This window comes from Mus musculus, chromosome 9 (genome assembly GCF_000001635.26).
Source record: "Mus musculus strain C57BL/6J chromosome 9, GRCm38.p6 C57BL/6J".
Lineage (NCBI taxonomy): Eukaryota > Metazoa > Chordata > Mammalia > Rodentia > Muridae > Mus > Mus musculus.
In genome coordinates this window covers 100459559-100482109 of record NC_000075.6, presented here as the reverse complement: position 1 = coordinate 100482109, position 22551 = coordinate 100459559, and the positions used below count along the sequence as shown (strand labels likewise).

The 22551-nt window shown below is 45.9% G+C and overlaps 1 protein-coding gene across 1 annotated transcript in view; it reads left to right on the top strand.

The window, feature by feature from the left end:
- Window positions 1-22551, top strand: part of Il20rb (interleukin 20 receptor beta) — a 28755-nt gene that overhangs the window by 4364 nt on the left and 1840 nt on the right. The window contains exons 2-6 of the mRNA NM_001033543.3: window positions 7108-7234; window positions 8922-9112; window positions 13663-13787; window positions 15747-15897; window positions 20578-20720. Coding sequence (NP_001028715.2) covers window positions 7108-7234; window positions 8922-9112; window positions 13663-13787; window positions 15747-15897; window positions 20578-20720 — 737 coding nt within the window. The remainder of the gene's footprint in view (window positions 1-7107; window positions 7235-8921; window positions 9113-13662; window positions 13788-15746; window positions 15898-20577; window positions 20721-22551) is intronic.

The following is a 22551-nucleotide window of genomic DNA, read 5'->3' as shown; positions in this document are numbered from 1 at the left end:
TTTGAGAAATTCGTGAAGGATACTGAAGGAACTGGGCTTGGTACACCATCCTGTCGCTGTAATGGGATGTAATGGCAATAAAACAAACAACCCTTAATAACTTCACCGAAGCCTGGTGAAAACAGACAGACCCAAATTGAGACCAAATCTATAAAACAACCAACCCAGTTGCTCCTCAGAAATGTCAAGGTCATAAAAGACAAAGACAGAGTGAGAACGGTCTGGGGGACACTTAACTAGATGTGACAGCTACATGGGGAATCCGGGGCTAGTTCCTGGAAGAAAGAAAAGCAAGCACAGAGGGAGAAAACTGGGAGAACTGATTAGAGACTGACCGTAGCCGGTGACCCTGCAGTTATATCTTGGTCTTACTTCACAGTCATGCTGTGGCTGTGGATGCGTGGAAGGATGGATGAGGGTCTACAGAGGCTCCCTCTGCTATTATGCAGCTGCTCTCAAAGGCTGAAATAATTTCCAAATGAACTGTCTGCTGAGTTACAGGAGCACCTCATGTTGTTAGCATCACTGTATCCCTTCTGGAGGTTGGAGGGGCCAATCTGTTTCCTTGCCACCCTGAGCCTCTAGCAAGTCCTTTGGTTCCTTGCTCCTTTGGTTCCTTGCTCACAGCCCCCATCCATGATCTACATGTTAGCCTTTGTAACATTCACCCTTTGTAAGCAATCACCTATTGAAAAACACTTGGGCCCATTCCAGTTCAATTTCAAGCATTCATATGCACATCTTATATAGCAAAATTTCCATTTCTCTAAGATAAATGCTCAAGATCACAACTGCTAAGTCAGATAGTAATTGCATGCTTAGTTTTAAAAGAAACTGCTAAGCCTTTTTTTTTTTTTTTTTTTCAGAATCAATGTGCCAATTTACAATTCTACCAGCAGTGTATGAGGGCTCGATCTTCTCTGTCCTTGCCAGGATTTCGTTTTAAAACTTTAACTACACAGCTATGCCATCCAGATAGCTGTGAGGTGCTATCTCGTGTTGATTTGCATTTCCTCTATAGCAAATGATTTAAACATCTTTAAACAAAATTTTACTTACATGTATGGGTGTTTGGGCTACATGTGCCCTTGGATCCCCTGGAGCTGGAGTTACAGTGGTTGTGAGCTGCTGTGTGGGTGTTGAGAATTGAACCTGGGTTCTCTGGGAAAGCAGTCAGTGCTCTTAACCACTGAGCCATCATGCCTACTCTGATTTAAATATCTTTTCATGCACTTGTTTGCTATCTGTATATTTCCTTTGGTAAAATGACTCTTCATGCCTTTTCATTTTACTGTTCAGCTGTTTGATTTCCTACTGTTAAGTTTTGAGTGTTCTTTATGTATTCTAGGCAGGCATCCTTTGTGAGATAGGTTAAGATCCACTTTGCATTCATTATTATATAACATGTGAGGTTTACTTCCCCTGCACATACCAAGCTTTCCCACTAGTGCTTGTTTTAGAGGCTCCCTAGTCCTCTACTGAATCTATTGTGTCTTTGTCAAATCAAACTTGAACATACTTGAGTGGATTTGTTTCTGAGCTCTTTATTTTCTCCTTTTGATCTGTGTATCTATATCTTTGGTTATACCACACAGTTCAACCTTTTATATATATATATATATATATATATATATATATATACACACACATATATATATATATATAATGAGGTCACTATCACTGTCTTCAGACACACCAGAAGAGGGCATCAGATCCCATTACAGATGGTTGTGAGCCACCATGTGGTTGCTGGGAATTGAATTCAGAACCTCTGGAAGAGCAGCCAGTGCTCTTACCCTCTGAGCCATCTTTCCTGTCCCATATACAGCCTTAATTACTGTCAGTGTTGGAATGTGTGGATTGGTCCTTTCACTCTTACTCTTTAAAAAAAAAAAAAAGAGTACCCATGTGAAGGTCTGAGAACAGTTTTGTGGGGTTGATCTTCTCTCACCTTTACATAGGTTCTAGGGATCCAACAGAGGTTACCATCTTGTCATCTCTCAAACTCTTTCAGACTTGTTTTAGTTGGGGCTGTCGAAAAGAAAGGAATGCTTAACATTCACAAGGTTCTGGGTTCAAATCCCAGCCGCAACATATATATAAAGTACACACACAGATGCACATACATATACACAAATTCACACAGCACATAGATATTCACATAGACAAACACAGGTACATACACAGATATACACACCATACAGTGACAGATAGACAGATACAGAGATGCACACACACACATACATACATACAAATACATACACATGCATACATACATACATACACAAGTACACATATACACAAACCACATAGACACACAAATACACCTACACACAAATATACACACCACACCAACACACAAATACACAGATGCACACACATACATACAAATATTCATACACACAAATACACCCATTACATAGACACACACAAACAGACATATGTACACAACACATATAGACACATAGACACACAGATGCACAGACAGACACACACATACATAGACATACACACCACACAAAACACATACATAAACACATAGAGTTTTAATTAGTCTAGTTCCATAATCTTTCCTTTCTTTTTCTTGTCCTTTTTTTTTCTTTTAAAGTAAAGAGACAGGTCTGTAACAGCCTGGCTTCTTTCTAGCTTAATCTTTATACTGACTATAGCCTCCCTACTGCTGAGATTATAGATGTGAGTGGCCATGCTTAACTAGTTCCATAGCCTGGGGATGGCAGAGGGCTTTGCTGTGAGTTTGAGATCAGGCCAAGCTACATATAAGTTCCAGGCCAGCCTTGACTCCATAGTGAGAATTGGTCTCAAAAGAATAAAATCACATCATTTGAAGAGAAATGTATGGAACTGTAAATCATTATGTTGAGTAGACTCAGACAAATGCCATTTTTTCTAGTGTGCAGAATCTAGGTTGGTTCATCTATTCGTTGTGAGTAATAAGACATGAAGGTGAAGAGTGGCTTTTTGTGAAGGAAAATGGACCACTGGAAGCAAGGAGGGAGACAGGAAGAGATGGTGAGGATGGTCAAGAATGTGCTGTGCACAATTGAGAGTTTTGTGAAGGATGTCCTTTTGTACAATGAACATAAACTAATGACAAAATCAGAAGCAGAAAAAAAGAAAGCAAAAATAAAGAAGTTAGGCCTGGAAGGCCAAGAAGTCTCCCTGCGGGTGTTCCCGGGTCTTTTTCTCCCAAGTAGAGCGAGTGCGTTAAAGATGAAGTGAAGGTCCATTGTCAGAGTCCCATCGCAAGACACCAGCCAGGTGTTCTCAGGAGCATCCCTTCTCCCGCATATTCACAGGGCTTGATGCCTGATAACAAATAGCAGGTGCCAATCTAGAGGCAGAAACAGAAAAGTCCCAGGTAAAGACCCTAGCTGCTGATATTCTGAATGCCATGTCATTGAGACTACCACTGTGACTTGTAGTGGCAAAGGAGTCAAGCTCTGAGTACTGAAAGAGCATGTGCAAAGGAGAGGAATGGTTGCAGAGGTCCAGACTGTACCCAAAGCCGAGTAGTACATATAAGGCTGAGCTTCGGGCTCTCTGGAGGCCATATCAGTGCAGGTGCACCTTTGCTGGCCATTTTTTTTGTTCTGTGCCAACTGTAGTACTACCGTGCACGTACTCTAGACACACTGCCTTCATCCTGTGCCTGGGATGGGCTCGTGGGCTTGCAGTCTTTCCAAGGTGGAGTCTCTGGGCTGTTTTGATACCCTTCTTTGCTAGATTATCTCCATAGTAAACCTGAGTCAGAGCTTCCCACTTGGCTGCAGATGCCCCATTGACCTTAGTGGTCACTAATTAATGTGTCCTGGTGCCCAAGCATGGCAAAGAGATGTGATGAGAAACTGGTGAGAGCCTGAGTGAATTTTCCATGAAGAAGTGGGAGGCTCAGGTTTATGCGGTTGCATAAGATAACCTATTCCAAGGGCTGAGTTGAGGCCTGAATCCAGGTCAATTTGGCATCAAGATTATCATCTAGACTCTATAAGGAACTCATTAGCAAGTCAGCAAATAAACTGATTGAAAATGGACAGTAGAATTAACTAGACAGTTCTTAAACCTACATGATACCGATGACCTAGAAGTACGTGAAGCAATATGCAACATCATTAAGCATCCCAGAGAGGCAAAATAAAAGTAAAATAAGATATCACCTCACCCCAAACTGGGGATGTAGCTCAGTAGAACACTTCCCTAGGATGTGTAAACTCGTGGGATTTTATCCCCAGGACCATAATAAAAGTGATTTTCAATAAAAACTTAAAAATAACAAGCCAAAAGCTGGGGTACACTATTACTGAGAATGTAAGCTATTATAATCCTTATGGAAAGCAGTGTGGAGGTTCCTTAAAATGCTCAAAGTGAAGCCATCCTAAGACTGAGCTATCCCACTACTGGGTATACATTACATCCAAAGGAAAATTTAAAAACTGTGCTGAGACATCTGCTGCACTGTTTATAGAAGCCACGATGTGACCTAAATGCCCATCAACTAAGATGTAGAGGAATTTTACTTCAGCAACATGGCTGCTCTGGCAAGGAATCATATCCAAAGATATGATCTGTCCAGAATGCAAACACACCCTGGGTTATAATATGATCTGGCTGGAATACAGACACACCCTGAGTACACACCTTTAATTCCAAACAATGGAGATAAGGTTAGTTTGTAGAAGAAAGCAGCCATGCTTGAAAGTGATCTATCGAGGTGATTATCAAAGAGTTGATGTAGTGTATGTTTAGAATGGAATGATAATTGAGGGGCAGACAAAGTGTGGAGTCAGAGAAAGATTTGACAGAATGAATCCGAGATAGAATACGCCCAACTTACATGAGAACCGCAGAGGAAGAGAGGCTACGTAAGAACAGTAAGAGAGAGAGAAAAAAAGGAGGGTTGATGGGTAGTAGTTGATGGGTAGTGTGTGTGTGTGTGCGTGTGCGTGTATGGGTGTGTGTGTGTGTGTGTGTGTGTGTGTGGCAATTTTACTGGGACAGTTTTACAGAAACAGGCTACAGAGAGAACAAGCTAGACACAGGTGAAGACAGAGAATGAGAAGGAGTCAGAAGATTAGGACATATTGTCAAAGTTAATATGAGGCCAGGCAGAACAATTCTGCCAAAAGCCAAGAGAAGCTGGATTGAATCAGTCAGCTTGAAAAATTAGATTGAAGGAGGCTAGAAGCTTTCAGGTCTAGGCATAGTGATAGAACAGAGAAGGAAATGCTCTGGGATCAGCTGGGCAGAGCTCAGCTGAAAATAAAATCGACATTTACACTGATACATGGATAAAAATACCTATACACAATGGCATACTGTTTGGCCATAAAAGGCTGACGGAGATGATCAGGAAGATATTACGTTAAGTGAAATAAACAAGGCACAGAAAGACAAACAGCACACAGTCTCATTCATAGGTGGACTATCAGAGAGTTGATCTAGTGTATCTTTAGAATAACAATGGCAGCTAGAGGCTGGAGAGAGTAGTGGTTACAGAGAGCACCTGGTGTCTGTGACATAAGGAACTAGTCCTTCACAGTCCGGAGGGTGTAACATCACCCACACTGCACCCTCTCCAGGCCATCCTATGACCAGTACTAGTCATACATAGGAGAGAGAGAGAGAGAGAGAGAGAGAGAGAGAGAGAGAGAGAGGTGATTATCATGGTGGAGTTGCAAATAGACATCCAGTTTCACTCCTTTGGAAACAGCTCCACATCTGGCTGGCTTCCAGTCTTTCAGTTTCTCATCAATGTTCTTCCAGCCATATTTCTTTGTTTACTAACAAAGGACCTGTCCCACATGTTAAAAGACCCCCATAAGCTCTGTGGTAAGATGAAAGTCCCGAGACTCCCATGTTCTGGCCTGGCGAGCTTGTTTCCAGATTTTTCTGTGCTGCCCTTTCATCTCCATACAGACAAGAGACAAACCTCAAACAGGAGATCGGTCAGCAGTTATTAAGTTACAGTTAGATAACAGAGCTTATTCTCCTGTCCTGTTACATAGTAGAGTAATTTGAGAGGAAAAAATGTTTTCCAAAAGGCCCACAAGATAGGATATTTGAAAGCCTTTAATCAAAAAGAAATAAATGATAAGTGTTTGAAATAGGCTTGCTTTTTTATTTGAAATAACACATTGTATTCATGTGGCAAAACACCACATAGTTACCCACAAATATAATGGGTACATTTTTTATACGTTCATTAAAATAAATAGGGCCAGTGAGATGGCTCACTGAATAAAGGTACTATTGTGAAAGCCTGCTGACCCATATTTGAACCTGATTCCCATTGGTGGAATAAACCCTAAAGTTGTACTCTGATGTCTATATATACACCATGGAATATGCATCCACACTCATATACATACTTATCACACATACACACTAATAATAAATAAATTACGTAAAAAAAAAAACCCTATCATGCTGGACAGTGGTGGTACATGCCTTTAATCCCAGCACTCTGGAGGCAGAGCAGGTAGATCTCTGAGTTTGAGACCAACCTGATCTACAGAGTGAGTTATAGGGTAGTTAAGAGAAACCCTGTCTTGAAAATAAAAGTGCTCTTGAACAAATAACATGCCTCTGTTTGTTTGTTTGTTTGTTTGTTTGTTTAATGAGGGAAATAATGGTTCTTTTACTCATTGAGGTCATGAAAAGCTGGGCATAGTGGCAAACACCTTCAATCCCAGCACTCAGGAGGCAGAGACACGTGGCTCTCTGAGTTTGAGGCCAGGCTGGTCTACGGAGTGAGTTTTAGGACAACAAGATCTACACAAAGAGACCCTGTTTCAAACAAACAAACAGAAGAAGAGGAGGAAGAGGAGGAGGAAGAGGAGGAGGAAGAGGAAGAGAACGAAATGAAGTGGGATAATCCTGTAACAATCTGGCAATGGCCTATATAGAGTATAAGCAATATCCACTAAAGCTTAGCTATTATTATTACTACAAATATGTCCTGTTGTCACAAAGGCACAAGTGTGATAAAATTACAGTCACTGTTGATGAACCTGTAAGACTTTTCATCTAAAGCTATGTTAGCTCTCGCTGTCGCTCAGAGGTCAGCTTCTCTACTTAATTTCGTCCCAGATGCAGTGTCCGTTTTACCTGCCCCTCAGAACCTCTCTGTACAGTCAACCAACATGAAGCATCTCTTGATGTGGAACCCAGTGACCCAGCCGGGGGAGACGGTGCTCTATTGTGTGGAGTATCAGGGGTGAGTCTGGTTTGTTTTTTGCTTAATAGTTTTTCTTCCTCAGATAGCACTTCTGAGAAAGACAGTCCCTCCTTCTCTACTCCAGGAGGTTTTGAGGCTCAAGAATAGATGTTTTACCCAGTCCACCCCTTAGTGTTAATGGGTTTGAGAGACCCAAATACATTTAGGTGCACCTGTTTTCAACAGTAAGAAAATTGATGAGTTTGGTCCTCAGCTGGGACAGACAAATCCAGAGAGCTAGGCCCTTGGAGGTGTAGGAGGCCATAGTTTCCTTGACATATTTGGATAAAAAGTCTAAATAAGTCTTGACCCTAAAGTTCAGCTGACCCAGGGGTGGGTGAACTTGGATCTAGTTTTTTTCCCAGATGTCCAGGCTCTAGCAGTTGCTGAGAAGTGACTGACAGAGTTAGTGCTCAACATATTGCATTAGCAATGGTAAGACCCAAGGTTAACCTGTAAACTCACCTCTCCAATGACCAGGTAACTTCCTAGATGTTAGGAGCTACAATTCTTGGAAAATAACAAGGCCACATGGGAAAACATGGTGGCCATATGGGTTTGTCCTTAAAAGCCTCTGCAACATGCGTCTTGAGGCCACTCAGTGGGGAATTCCAGGGAGTTGTCTTGACCAAAGTCCACCCTGGTCAAGTGTTTAATTAAAGCTTGCTTCAAATTTGGCTCAGAATTGGGAAACTGGTTTTTCTCTTGGGGAATCCCAGTATTAACACAACAAGCACAAACAGAGCCCTACATGTGTAGAGACATGCTTCTAGGGTCAGGGATACAAAGATGCAATTTATAGATACAGGGAAACTAGTGTCTAGAGGAAGAGAGAACTAAATACCCTGGGTGTGCCCTCGTCAGTGTTGCAGCCACTAGCTCCTAGTACCTATTTAGGTTTAACCTAAATTGAAACATGTTGCTGAGTCCCCTTCTCCCTTTTTCATATGCTCTATAGCCACAAGTGGCCAGTGACAAACACCCCCCCCCCACTCCCAACAACATTGACTCAAAAACATTTCAGTCATCACAAAGAGTTCTATTGGGCAGCAGAGTTGGGAGCCAAATGCAGAGATTTGAGTCCTGATAGGAAGCTGTGAAGGCTGATGCAAAGGAGTTGAGTGTGCAGCTCCTTTGTCTTAGGTGGTGGCCTCTGTAGGAGGTGATACCCTAGCTGTGAGATAGCAGAGGCAGAACTCTTGAGGCAGTGAACATCTCGGTTGAGGCCGTAGGCAAAGACATCACCAGCATTTTGAAGGAGTGAGCAGCAGGTCAGTAGGGCAGGAGGAGCAGCATCCCTAGAGGGCAGGATGGGAGAAGGCCAGTGTCTCACAGGAAGTCATCAGGGAGAGAAACGTCACAGTCTGCCGAGTGTGCAGTGTTTGCGGATGGAATCTCCTCGGCAGAATATGGAGCATGGGAAGCCACAGTGTGGCAAGGCATGGTGGCAGCTGAGATGGGAATGGTGACAGTGGATGTAGAGAGACAGGGACAGATAGAGACTAATGCTAAGGTTTCTGAGGAGTAAAGGAGAATGGTGGTCAGGGTGGGAAGGGAGTAGAGAATCTGGGGCTGGGGAGAGAATGCATGTTCTACTGACGCACGAAAGCATAATGACAGCAATTTTGACCATCTTCTGGTCTGCCTCAAAGGGTGTGCTGTGACTCTGCCTTCTCCTCCTTGCCAGGGAGTACGAGAGCCTGTACATGAGCCACATCTGGATCCCCAGCAGTCAATGCTCACCGACCAAAAGTCTGGAGTGTGATGTCACCGATGACATAACCGCCACAGTGCCATATAACTTCAGGGTCAAGGCCATGCTGGGCTCACAGACTTCAGCCTGGAGCAACCTGGAGCACCCCTTTAACCGAAATGCAAGTAAGGCACAAATCCTCCTGCCCTCATAGGAACTACCTTCAGCGTCAAAATAACTGGTGTACTTATAAACACAAAATCTTACTGACATATTTTTAAATTGCTGACTGTCTCACTTACTGTCTCTCTCCTTCCTCACGTTGGGAGTCAGTCCTGATTGTCCTGTTAGGGTCCACGGGTATGGACATTCCAGCATGGGCACTGGGATTCTTATTCTAATCGTGCCTCTGTAGATCTTTCCCATCTGAAGCCTCGTTAACCCCATACTGCTGAGAGCAGCTTCGTTGTTTAAAAACATCTGTACATTTAACAGCTACTAGAAACATTTCCTTTCTGTGGTCACTGGCAAATAACTTTTCTATTGTAACTATAACTGGAAAGTGATTGAAAGGGAAGAAGAGAGTCCAGGTAAGTGGCCAAGGGCAAGCCATGGCTATCGTGTAAAAAGACCTGTGTGTTTGGGATGCGATGAGGGCTGGATGGGCAATGTGGCAGATGAAGCAGCTGGCCCTATGGTAAAGTTTGTTCAAGTCAGGAGATGGGAGCAATGGAAGGAGACAGGGTCTGAGCCATGTCTTTCTTACAGAACAAATACTATGGCCACTGAGAGGAAAGTGACCTGGAGTAGGGTAAGAGCAGAGGAAGAACAAGAGGGGACCTGATAGCTTTCAGCTAAGCCAAGACGGTTTCTGGTCTCTAGAGTATCAGAGAAGGTACGAGGGCATGGAGGAATTCAGGAGACATGGCTGCATTTAAAATGGACAGAGCTTGGGGATCGGCTAATGAGGGATGGGTTGGGGAGACATAATCTAGCTTCTTACCTGGGTTGTGAGAGTCCTATCTAAAGCAGAGAACCCGAAAGGAGCAACAGATCTCGAGGGACAGGAGACCCTCTCCTCTCCTCTCTCTATATTATTTGGAGCTGAGTTCCTGTGACATGCCATGCTGTGGATGTCTGACTGGCAGCTGGAAATCAGGCCCTGGGGTTCTTGGAGATGAAAGGCAAACACACAACACAAAGTTACATTAGCTCTAGGCCTGGAGATGATGTGAATATCCAGGGGCAATGTGGGGAGGAGAAAAGAACGCAGGACAGGCTCCCAGAACCTCGGGGTTTAAAATGCAGACAGAGGGAGGATTTGAGTAGGTGGCTGGGTAGGTAGGAGGGGCAGAGAGCTTCTGATAAGCTTAAGGAGGCCCTTGGGTGGCGCTTGAGAAAGTGACTTGGCTGCAACCACCACACACAGTGGACTGTGTGGAAACAGAAAGAGGCAGCTCCTTGTGTGAGGTGGGAGTGGGTGGGATGGTAGGAGGTGGTGCTGGGGAAGGTAGGGCCTCCAGTGGCCCATTTTCTTCCAGTGGCAGGCGATCTGCTTGGAGTGAGGGCTCAGGAACATTAAGTCCCAGTCTCCAGTAATGGAGTACGTCAAGCCACTGAGGACAGAGGATGCTGAGTGGAAGTCAGGAGGGTTTGGATGCTGAGGCATCCCAAACTGGCCCTGAGGAATTATGAGGGTTGGTTCAAATCCAGCTTGGAATTTGATAGCTGTGTGAGTCCAATATTTTGCCTCACGGGATAGCTGAGGGGAAGCACATGAATTGTTGTTAATATTATTACTGTTGCCCTGGGGATGCCGGAGCTGAGAGCCAGTGAGTAGATGAGGAGCATTGGGTTGTTGGAGTGGGAGCCAGGGAGGCTTTGTTGCCTTATGTGGACTTCTCTGCTGAGCATCTTTTCCGGGCACTGGGAAGACTTGGCTGAAATGGTGGGAGCCCAGTGTAGGCACCTGGAGGCTCATGGACACTGGAGGACACTGCAGCTCTTCCTCCGCCCACAGAGTTCAGGCAGCGCCCAGCCCTGCTTCCTCTGGCACCTGGGAGCTCGAGACTCCAGCCAAGAACTCCTCTGGGGTCTGGCAGCTATTGCTGGAAGGAAGGCCAGCCAGGACAGATGGAGATCAGGGAGTGCCGGCAGTTATTTGGGAGGGGCTGGGCAGTGAAATCTGTGCTCAAGAGGCCAGCATAAACAGGAAAAGGTCTTGCTGCAGGGGCATCTGAGGGATAGGAGTTTGCATGTGCTGAACAGAACAGAATCTCAAGAGCAACCTAGCTGAGTTGGTACTAGCTCTCTCTCTCTCTCTCTCTGTCTCTCTCTCTCCCTCTCTCTCTCCCTCTCCCTCTCCCTCTCTCTCTCCCTCTCCCTCTCTCTCTCTCCCTCCCTCTCCCTCCCTCTCCCTCCCTCTCTCTCTCCCTCTCCCTCTCTCTCTCCTTCTCCCTCTCTCTCTCTCTCCCTCCCTCTCCCTCCCTCTCCCTCCCTCTCCCTCTCCCTCTCTCTCTCTCCCTCCCTCTCCCTCCCTCTCTCTCTCTCTCTCTCTCTCTCTCTCTCTCTCTCTCCCTCTCTCTCTCTCTCCCTCTCTCTCTCTCTCCCTCTCTCATTCTTCAAGACAGGGTTTTTATATGGAGCTTTGGCTGTCCTGGAACTCACTCTCTAGACCAGACTGGTCTTGAACTTCCAGAGATCTGCCTGCCTCTGCTTCCCAGGTGCTGGGATTAAAGGTGTGCACCACCACCACCTGGCTAGCACTGAATCTCCTAAGGGCATTCCATTCGCCTTTTCCATTTGAGAGGGTCACCCTGACTTCTCTGACACATGAAAATCCACAGGAATAACATTTACCTTCTGTGGGTAGAACAATTGAGCCAAGTATACTGATTGTGTAGACCAGAGGTTTCTGCCCAAGTGCTACCAGAAAGGAAGGAAGAAAGGAAGGAAGGAAGGAAGGAAGAAGGAAACTCTCTAGACTGTAAAAGATGGCATTTAATGGCCCAAATTCTGACTGTATGTGGAGTGGGCATTCTCTTTTTGCAGGTATTACAGGGGCAGTGGTGCTGTGTCTGAACTAGCTACATTTGCACAGGTGGCCTGACTTCCCAAGTCCTCTTGTCCCTTCAAGGGGCAGCTCACCAAACCCAGGGATATTTTCTCCAATGAGGATGGCAAGGGAAAACCACTTTGCTCTCTGAGTGCTTCCTCTAGGAACTGCCTTTCTTCTCTATGTTCCTTGGCCTCAGTGCAGAGGGATTTAGCCCATGACACCTCCCTTCTTACTTCCTAAGCCAATGCCAATCATCGCACAGGCCCTTCTGGTCCTGCAGTGTCTAGATTGATATCGAAGAAGGGGAGGCAGCCTGTATGTACCCTTCTGTTTTGGCCCCTTGGTGGCAAGGTATCCCCAGAGGCTGGCAGCCTCTCTGTTAGGGAACTTGCAAAATGCGAAAGATGGTGTTTGTGCTTGGGCTGTGATTTCTAGAAGTGATTGTCAGAGTTTCTAAGAAACTTCTGACTTGCTGACAGTTTTTATGTAAGATTAAGAATCCTTGGGCCAAGAACAGAAGGACAAAGCCACCCAAGCTACTGGTGTCTGCAAGACACCAGGTATCATATGTGTCAGGGCTCTGTGTGAGCGCTAGGGATGCACAGGGTTGACTCTATCAGGTATGTTCATCCCTAAGGGGCAAAGGCAATGCCAGCTGTGCTCAGCTAGCATTAAGGTGTTGGGGATTGGTTCTAATGTTTTGAGTTAATTGGAAATCTACCTGTCCAAATGATAAAGGTCCTGGTCCCCAGTTGGTTTTTGATCGATAAGTGAAATTGCCAGCAACCAATGGCTGGGCAAAGGGAGATGGGGCAGGGCCTTTAGATTTGAGCAGGCTAGGAACTGGGAAAACGGAGACAGAGAATTGCCATGACTTGGGGGAGAAGGATGGGACATAGGAGCTCCAGGAGAGAAAGCCATCCAGCCATGTGAAAATTCAAGTGGGTGGCCACCGGCCACGTTTTCGATTAGGAATGCCGTAGTAGGTGAAGGTTTAGGAGTTCCTAGCCTTTGAGGTAGCCAAGGCATTTTAAAATTAACTGGCCTGTGTATGTGTGCCTTCCATTCGTGAGAACTGGTACACACATGCAGACCACAGCGAGGGCGGAGCTAAACTCAGCGCTACATTAGGGAAAAGTATCCGCTCATTTAGTGTCAAGGTGAAGAACAATGAAACAGGGTGGTGGAGAGAGGAGGCAGAGCTCATTCTTTGAAAGGGAAAGAAAGCAACAATGTTTATTCGAGTTCTGAGAACCACCAAGGTAGCTCAGCAAGCAAAGGCACTTGCTGGCAAGCAGGACAACCTGAGCTTAATTCCCAGAACCCACCTGGTAGAAGAAGAGAACTGGCCTCTGTGTTTCACATGCAAGCACGCGCGCGCACACACACACACACACACACACACACACACACACACACACACACACTCACCAAATATATTTTTTGAAAACAAAATTTAATATAAATAAAATTTAAAAAGAATCTTATGAGCATCCGTGGAGTGCAGAAGAGTGCTTATATACATTATTCCACACACTAGGACCCCTCGGCAGACCATCCCGCCCCCTCGCCCACCCATCTGGCCGCTGTGTCTCCACTGATGGCATGGTCATTTTATCCCAAGGAAACCGGTTCTCCCTGGAGCTGACTTTGATTCTTTCTTTCTCTTGCCAACAGCTGTCCTCACCCCACCCAGGATGGAGGTCACTGAACATGGGCTGCATCTGGTTATTGAGCTGGAAGACCTGGGGCCCCAGTTTGAGTTCCTTGTGGTCTACTGGAGGAGGGAGCCTGGCGCCGCGGTGAGGCTTCCCGCAGACCCTGGCCTTTGAGTCACGCCTTAGAGAAGGCGCACAGCTTTCTGGGGGGAGAGGGAGTGTGTCTAGCTTTGCAGTGCTCATGGCATAAGTGGCTTGACCAGGGTGAAGTTTAAGAAAGGAGAGATGAGAGAACCAACCATCCATCCCTACACTCCTTCCTCAAAGGAACCTTTGTTCATCCTAGGCCTCGGCCAGGGTATCTGGGCCCTTTTCAGGCCAGGTCTATTGAAGTTTGGGAGACTGATTCCCTTGCTTTAATGCCCCCCCCCCCCGAACCCCTAGTGCTTTTTTGATGCATTTGGGTTTTCTTTTCTTCCTCACCACCTAGTCTCAGACATATAGGGCCAACAGGGCAGGATGTTCCAGCCCAGGGTGTTCCGGATGATTTCAAAAGCAGAAGGTGGGCATGAACCTCTCGAGGGTGTGTGTCTTGGCAGAGTGTGGAAGTGGGGCACGGAGCCAGGAGCTAGCTTATGAATAAGACTATCTAATTATGATACAATGGGCCGTGCAGAAAGCTTGGAAGGGAGCTGCCCTTCCCCATGGGAAGGCCGCTGTAGTCTGAGGTGAGTGGGAGGCCAGCCCTCATGGAAGAGTGGTCAGACAAACAGCAGAGGCAACACGGTATAAAACCCTCTAGCAGACCCAGGGGACGCCATGCCCTATGGAACCCTGTTTAAGCGGATATAATGGCAGAGCCTGGTGGCCCACCTCAGTGGGCACAAGGAAAGCTAATTTTCTCAGAAGGATCAACATGGGCAACAGAGGTGTCTCACCAAATCTGTGAGCAGAACCAGCAAAGGGCCAGGCAGAAGTACAGTCTTCACTACACAGGGACTCTGGCCTGTGGGAGCCTTGGTTCTTCTTCTTGAAGGTCTTACTGTGGCCTCTCCCCTTCACTCCCAGGTCCTATCCATGCCTGTGACTGTGCCTCCCTGACTCCTCAAAGCATCTCAGACTGACCCTCCTCACCCACTCCTCTCCCTTTGTCCTCCTGTCCAGCTTGAGGTATTTGGTTCCCCAAGACCAAATCCTTCAGGGATGAACCTCATTGCTTGTGCCTTACCGGTCGGTCTAAGCTGCGTGGGGTTTGGACAGCCAGTGGAGCTCCGTGGGACCCCTTCTCAGCCTGGGCTGTTCAGTGTCACATAGCAATATCTGGGGGCTCTGCACCCTCATTGGAGTGGGACAGTGATCTTGGAAGATAGCTGTGGGCAGGTGGGACAAGTTATTGGCCAATATTTACCCTGCTGGGTCAGGGCACACTAGTAGCACGTTGCATTGCCAGCCAGGCAGATGGAACCGAGTGGGAGAAATGCTACTTGGCAGGAGAGAGCACGCATCAACCTCATAGTCTTTGGGGGTGGAGCCTTTCCCCCTCCCTTGTAACTGGGAGGCTCATTGCTGAGAGAGTGTATGCCCTGAGTCATCTGGGCTGGGTCACACAAGCTTCTACAGGCTCCTCTACAGGCCTGGGGGTTAGAGTGGGTGTTGAGGGTTGGGCAGACAGGTGGATGGACTCTGCTCAAACCTTGTCCTGTTGGAGAGGCTGTTTCTTATCTCCCTTTAACCCTTGTGCCTCCTAGCCACTCTCTTTGCCTTGCCCCAATTTGGCTTCGTAACTCTAATCACGACAGGAATGTGTTTATGTAATATTTCTCTCCCGCATGCAAGGTCTCTGAGAGCAGGGGCTTATGTGTTTCATTCGGTGCTGCATCCCGAATTATATTACTACATTTTTATATCAGTATATTAGTACAGGCCTAATAGCTATGAGTGCGTGGATGAAGAAATGAATGCCTTCATGAATGCGTGAGATGTGTTCTCTGTTCTGGAATGTTCTGGAAAGGACTACCTGCACTTTTTCCTGCCCAGCTCTCCCCACCATCTTCAGCTCTGCTACCTTTAGGTACTAACTGCGTCTTAATCTTTTTTTAAAAGGAACATGTTAAGATGGTGAGGAGTGGGGACATTCCGGTGCACCTAGAAACCATGGAACCGGGGGCCATGTACTGTGTGAAGGCGCAGGCACTGGTGAAAGCCATCGGGAGGCACAGTGCCTTCAGCCAGCCTACGTGTGTGGAGATGCAAGGTAAGGATAACCTGCTTGTCCCTGGGTCCCTGCACTTGGCAGCCTTACCACTGCATGCCTGGATGCCCGTCGGGTGCCTGGTTCTGAGTCTTTCCCTGGCTTTACCTCCAGGCTTGCTTCCAGGCTTGGTGGGTTCTAAGGTAAACTCCGACTCCCCCATGGGTGGAAGCCCACCATGGGGACTGGATAGGATTTCTTGAGCAGTTGACTGGAACTGCCCCCAAAGTTACCTCCTCGTGGGGCACATTGTTACAAGACTACCTTGCCAGGTCTTGGAAGGAGGGGGAGACACCACACTGTATAATACAATTACAGCCGCTTTTGTCTAGAAGGGATCGTAGAGTCTATAGAGCCCTCTTTTTGACTTTTTTCACTTGAATTTAAACAATTTAAAAATTGTGTTTGTGTTGTGTATATACATGTGTGTAGGTATGCGTGTGTGCACATATATATGCATGTGTATGTATGTCCACACATGCACATGTGGGTGTGAAGGACAGAGGCTGTATTGGGCATCTGTTCTCTTCCTCTTTTTCTATTTTATGAGGCAGCCTCTCTCACTGACCCCAGATCTAACTGACTGGCTATGCTGTCTGGCCAACAAGCTCCAGTGACTCCCCCGCACCCATGTTATAGATGTACACAGCCTTTCCTGGCTTTTATATGGATGTCATAGATCCAACCCTGGCTCCTAATGCTGGCATGCCGGGCACTTTACTGACTGGAGCACCTCCCTAGACCCTCTGTCTACCTCTCTCGCTCACCATCTAAAAAAACCTACAGCAATTAAAAACTCTTTGAAGAGAAACAAAATCTTACATTCCGTGAGCCCACCGTGCAAACACCACTAGTTACATTTTTCTTGTAAGCTTTAAAAAATTATTGTTTTGAATATATAAGTCTCTTCACATGGCCCATGGCACACAGTATACATGTAAATTACCTTTTCTATGTCTCTTCTCCATTTACACAGTTCCTGCATTCTTTCCCTTCAGTATGAATTTCTTATGTAGTCTTCTGAAGACATTTGAATCCATATACATGTAAATGGGGACATGTATATGTAAGTATGTACATATATATTATATTATACATATGCACACATACATACACACACACATATAATCTTTTAAGCACGACTGATGGCATATGTACTGTTCTGAATCTTGCTTTTATGTATCTTGTAGATGTTTGTGAGTGAATAAGGAAATTCCATCATCCTTTTTCATTACCAAATTCTATTCCATTTGTATATGTGTATATGTATCCTTCTGTGTGTGTGCATGTGTGTGTGTGTGCATGTGTGTATGCATGCTTGTGTGTGTAGGCTAAATTAACTGATCTGCTATTGATAGAGTTAGATTCCCCCCACCAAAATTTCCTTGTGCAGAATCACTTTTGCTGATACATTATACATATATATGTATGTATGCATGTATTATGTATGTAAGTAAGTATGTATGTATGTATGTAAGTATGTATGTATGTAAGTACTGTGTATGTATGTAAGTATGTATGTATATATGTATGTAAGTATGTATTATGTAAGTAAGTATGTATGTATGTATGTAAGTATGTGTGCATGTAAGTATGTATGTATGTATGTAAGTATGTATGTAAGTATGTATGTATATATGTATGTAAATAAGTATGTATATATGTATGTATGTAAGTATGTATGTATGTAAGTATGTATGTATGTATGTAAGTATGCATGTTTGAATGATAAATTCCTGGAAGTAAAGTAGCTGGGTCAAAAGACATGCATTTAACTTTGACACTGTTGTAAATGCCCTCCTCTAAGGAATTGTGACCCTTCAGTGATCCCCCATTTAAAGACATGCTGTAGCACAATATGACATACGTGTTATATCTGGTTTATAACATACATGTTGTATCTGGTTTGTTTTTCGCAAATACATTCATAACATTTTCCATAAACATTTTCTGAGTAACATTTCTTGGTACTTAAAAAATTATTTGTCAAGCTTATGAAAAATCCAAACAATACAGAACTATAATGAGTAGGTGTTCCTCTATCTTTCCTCATGCTGCTCAAGAGACTAGCTGTTACAATTTGGATATAGAGTGTCTCCCCATAGACTCATGTGTTTGAACACAGTGCCTGGCTCACAGAACCATTTGGGAAGTTGTAAAACCACTGGGAGGTAGGGCCTAGCTGGAGAAAGTGGTTCTCCGGGAGGTGGACCTTGAGGTTTAGAGCTCAATCCCACTTCCTGTCCTGTTTCCGGAGCCATGGGGATGTAAACACACAGCTTCCTGTTCCTGCAGCCATGACCATACCTTCCCTGCCAGGATGGAATGCATCCTCAGAGTGAGAGTCAAAATAAACTCTCCCTCCCTTTCCTTGCTTCTAGTTAGGCATTTGATCACAACACTAAGAAAAGTCACAAGTACATTTTTACAGGCAAATCCTTCATTCTTCTTCCCCTTCTTTCCCTCCTCCTCCTCATCTTCCTCCTCCTCCTCTTCCTCTTCCTCTTCCTCTTCCTCTTTCGTCTCCGTCTCCGTCTCTCCGTCTCTCCGTCTCTCCGTCTCTCCGGCTCCTGCTCCGTCTCTCCGGCTCCGTCTCTCCGTCTCTCCGTATCTCCGTCTCTCCGTCTCTCCGTCTCTCCATCTCTCCGTCTCTCCGTCTCCGTCTCCGTCTCTCCGTCTCCGTCTCCGTCTCCATCTCCTTGTCCTTCTCTCCTCCTCCTCCTCCTCCTCCTCCTCCTTCTTCTCCTCTCTCTCTCCCTCCTCCTCCTCACTCTCCTCCTTTTCCTCCTTCATCTCCCTTTTCTTCTCCCTCTCCTCCTTCTCATCTTCCTCCTCCTCCTCTTCCTCCCCCTCTTTCTTCTTCTTCTTCTTCTTCTTCTTCTTCTTCTTCTTCTTCTTCTTCTTCTTCTTCTTCTTCTTCTTCTTCTTCTTCTTCTTCTTCTTCTTCTTCTTCCCCTTCTTCTCTCTCTCTCTGTCTCTCTCTCTCTCTCTCTCTCTGTCTCTCTGTCTCTCTCTCTCTCTCTCCTCCTCCTCCTCCTTTTTCTCTTCTTTCTTCTTTTTCTTCTTTGATACAGGGTCTTACTATATACTCTGGATGTCCCGAAACTCACTATGTAAATCAGGCTGGCCTAGAACTCAAGAGATACATCTGTTTCTTTCTCCAAATGCTGGGATTAAAGGTTTATGCCACCATGCTTGGCTTACCTTCCTTTCTAAAGACACACGGTATGCCAATATGTGCAAGTATATCTTTATTGTTAGCGATACCATTTACTCTCCAAATATTTTCCATTATCAGTCAAATTGTAATCTGTCTATCCTGTTTCTTCTTTTAAGAGCCGAATTGCTAACCTACCATGCCAATGTTCTGTAATATCTTCCATCAGCCTGTTTTGTTTGGCATTTAAATCATTCCCATTGGCTCTGGAAGATGAAGTCCTTCCTTTTATTTTGATATTTGCAGAGCACTGAGTACATGTCAAATCTTGGCCTGTCCACTGGGGCAGAGAAGGGAGTCCCTGCCTTCCAGTTATGGAAGCAAACAGCAAATTAATAACATGTGAGGTGTGTGTGTGTGTGTATGTGTGTGTGTGTGTGTGTGTGTGTGTGTGTGTGTGTGTGTGTGTGGAGAGGCACAGCACACAGGGATGCATGAATGGCAGGACACAACCTGGCAGGAAGGAGACTGGCTGCGGCTCTTGTCTGGACATTCCTGTGCACTGACTGATGTACATACCTATTTCCTTCCTTGGAATAACTTTCTGGGAATGGACATCACAGGAGGGCATTGGAAGCGTATGAACATTGTACGGTTTTTGATGTCTACTGCCAAAGTATTTTCCAAAATTGAAACAATACATAAGCCCCACCCTACACGCCACAGCTTCATGAGCTGAGTCACATTGTGGGTGAAAGGCCCAGGCAGGAGGTGATAAACAGGTTGTTTGAGGTTAGATAGAACAGAGAGGTGGGAAACCAGCTCTTCTTCTCTTCTGCATCTCCAGATGCTCAGACCTGGTGCTTTTTGCTGTATTTGTTAGCAAACTCATCACAGGCTTCGGAGCTAGACCTTCCTGTGTATCCTGTCCTAGGCCATTAGTCCATCTTGAGCATAAATAACATCCTCTTCCATGAAAGAGGCCCTCACCGTGTGGAACAGAGGCCTGAACCTTAGCAGAGTCCTGAGGGAGTGGAAGTCGACCTAGCACACGTAATAGGCCCTTGATCTGTCAGTTATTATGTGACTGTCTAGGGGACTTAATATTTTCCTCCATCATCGGAGTCAATGCCAAGAGCAAATTGTGAAACACTTTGTTTTTGGCTTCCACCGAGCCCTGTTCTGGGCTGTTCTGCTCCAGCACCTCCTCTTCATCCTGCCTGGGACCTGGCAGCCTGCCTTCCTCTGGTAGCAGTGCCAGGCACATGCTCCCATGAACAAAGCCTTACATTCCCCGTCCCCTTCCCGAGACAGAGATGGTAATCGTCTCTCTGAAAAACAGCACTCGAATTGAACTTCTAGAAGAATGGTGGTAGTTGTAGCCATTGGAGGACACACCAAGTCGCAGGGTGTGTCACCTGCCAGCTTGACCTGAGTGCAGCTCTAAGAAACTCTCGGAGGTGGGTGCGGGACTGGGGCTCCCCTTCCCTGCAGTTCCCAAGCCTTCTCTTATGATTTGTCCATAGGAGAGTCTCTTCCGCTGGCACTAGCTCTGTTTGCGTTTGTTGGCTTCATGCTGATTCTCGTGGTTGTACTACTCTCCGTCTGGAAGATGGGCCAGCTGCTCCGGTATTCTTGCTGCCCCGCCGTTGTCCTCCCAGACACCTTGGTAAGAACATTCCTGTACCTGTCAGTGTGATGCTGGCCAGATGCATCATGGGCCTTAGTGGGGCATAGACATGTTTTTCATGGTTTATGAAGATATGCAGAGACTGGAGCAAGCATCATTGGGACTTCACTTGTCTTAGTCTGTGATGCTGTAATAAAATACCACAGACTAGGTCATCTATAGAGAATAGAAGTTCAGTGGCTTCTGGAGGCTGGGGATGGTGATGGTGGAATGAAGACAGAAGGGGCTTATGGGTAAAGGTCTTCTTGCTCTTACAACATGGCTAAATGTGATAGAACAAAATTTCACACTGGTAGCCTTAAGGCCTTATAGTTTACATTTATGTAGTTGAGCCTTTACATTACCTCCCACAGTTCCTACCCCAGCCCCATTGCGCTGGGCTTTTGTTTCCAACATGTGGTTTTTGAGGAAACGCTCAGGTCGCAATAGCTCCTGATCAGAAGGTCTGGGTGAGTTCTCCCTTTTCCAGAGTATAGTAAGCATCCCGAGGCTCTGGCAGGCCATTTTGCTGTTCCCCCGCCCTCCAGATCTAGCAATACCAAAAGGGTGGCTGGCTGTGTTGTTCAGCCCAGGGTGCCTACGGTTTCAAGAGTCACGCATGCAAAGAGTCTCACGATTCTCAGGTTTGAAGATCGTGTGGCATGAACTGTGCTTTGCCTTGGACAGGCATGGAGCAGGCCAGGGCGACAGTCTGGACCTTCACAGTGACTGCTCAAAGAGCTGTCCTTCCAGGGACCCACAAGCCCAGGATGCTCATGGAGCATGTCTCTGAGCCTCTGGGTAGGTGTAGGCAGGCCCTGTGTGCCTGCACCCTGGCCGGGGAAGAGTAAAGGCTGGCCTCAGCCGCTCACACATGTTCCACCGGTGGCTCTTCAGAGGCCTCCTAGATCTCAACCACACCAAGCAGTATAATCAAAGAAAGAAAGAACAAACAGGAAGCACTGCGTGCGCGCGCACACACACACACACACCCACACACCCACACACCCATCCCTGTCACCTGAAAGGTGTCACAGTGCTGTCTTGTGGGCAGTCAGTTGCTCCAGTGCATCAGAACCAGCTGTGGCTGTCGTCCACACACTGTCGGGGCTCCTTAACAGCCTGCAGTTTCTATGAAGCTGCTCTTGTGTGGCTTGCTTTTAGGTCTCTACAAGAGACCTGACAAGAGGAATAACTCCCCCTTTAACCAGGTCTTCAGGTTGCCCTCCACCCAGCTCTCCTGTCTCGGTCATTTCCAAGTAGTCATAACAGTGTTAGCAGGCAGTAGCAGTAGCAGAGCCGAGCACCAGGGCTCTTGTGAGGACGCTCATGGGTTGATTCAGATCACTGAGTTTGCCCCGACTTCTGTCTGCTACTTGATTGCGAGAACACGATAACGAATCTATCTATGAGTGTAGCTACCTCGGTTTCTTCCTGTTCGTCAACTTTCCATGCACTTTTGCTTTTTTATTTTTCGAGATAGGGTCTCACTATGTAGCTCTGGTTGTCCTGGAACTCACTTTGTAGACCAGGCTGGCCTCGAACTCAGAAATCTGCCTGCCTCTGCCTCCCAAGTGCTGAGATTAACGGCGTGTGCCACCACACTCAGAAAATTTTCATGCATTTGAGTGTGTACACATTTCTGATTGCTGGATCTTCTTAACTAAACCTTTCAGCATTATGATGGGTTTCTTTTTATTTTTGATAATATTCAATTCTTTTTGTTTGTTGCTTATATGGTATATCCTTTATAAACTTCTGTGTTCAAGTTTAAAGTGCCTTTTGTAGACAGGCCCCTAATGTGAAGATCAGAGTTAGGGTCCCCAGAACC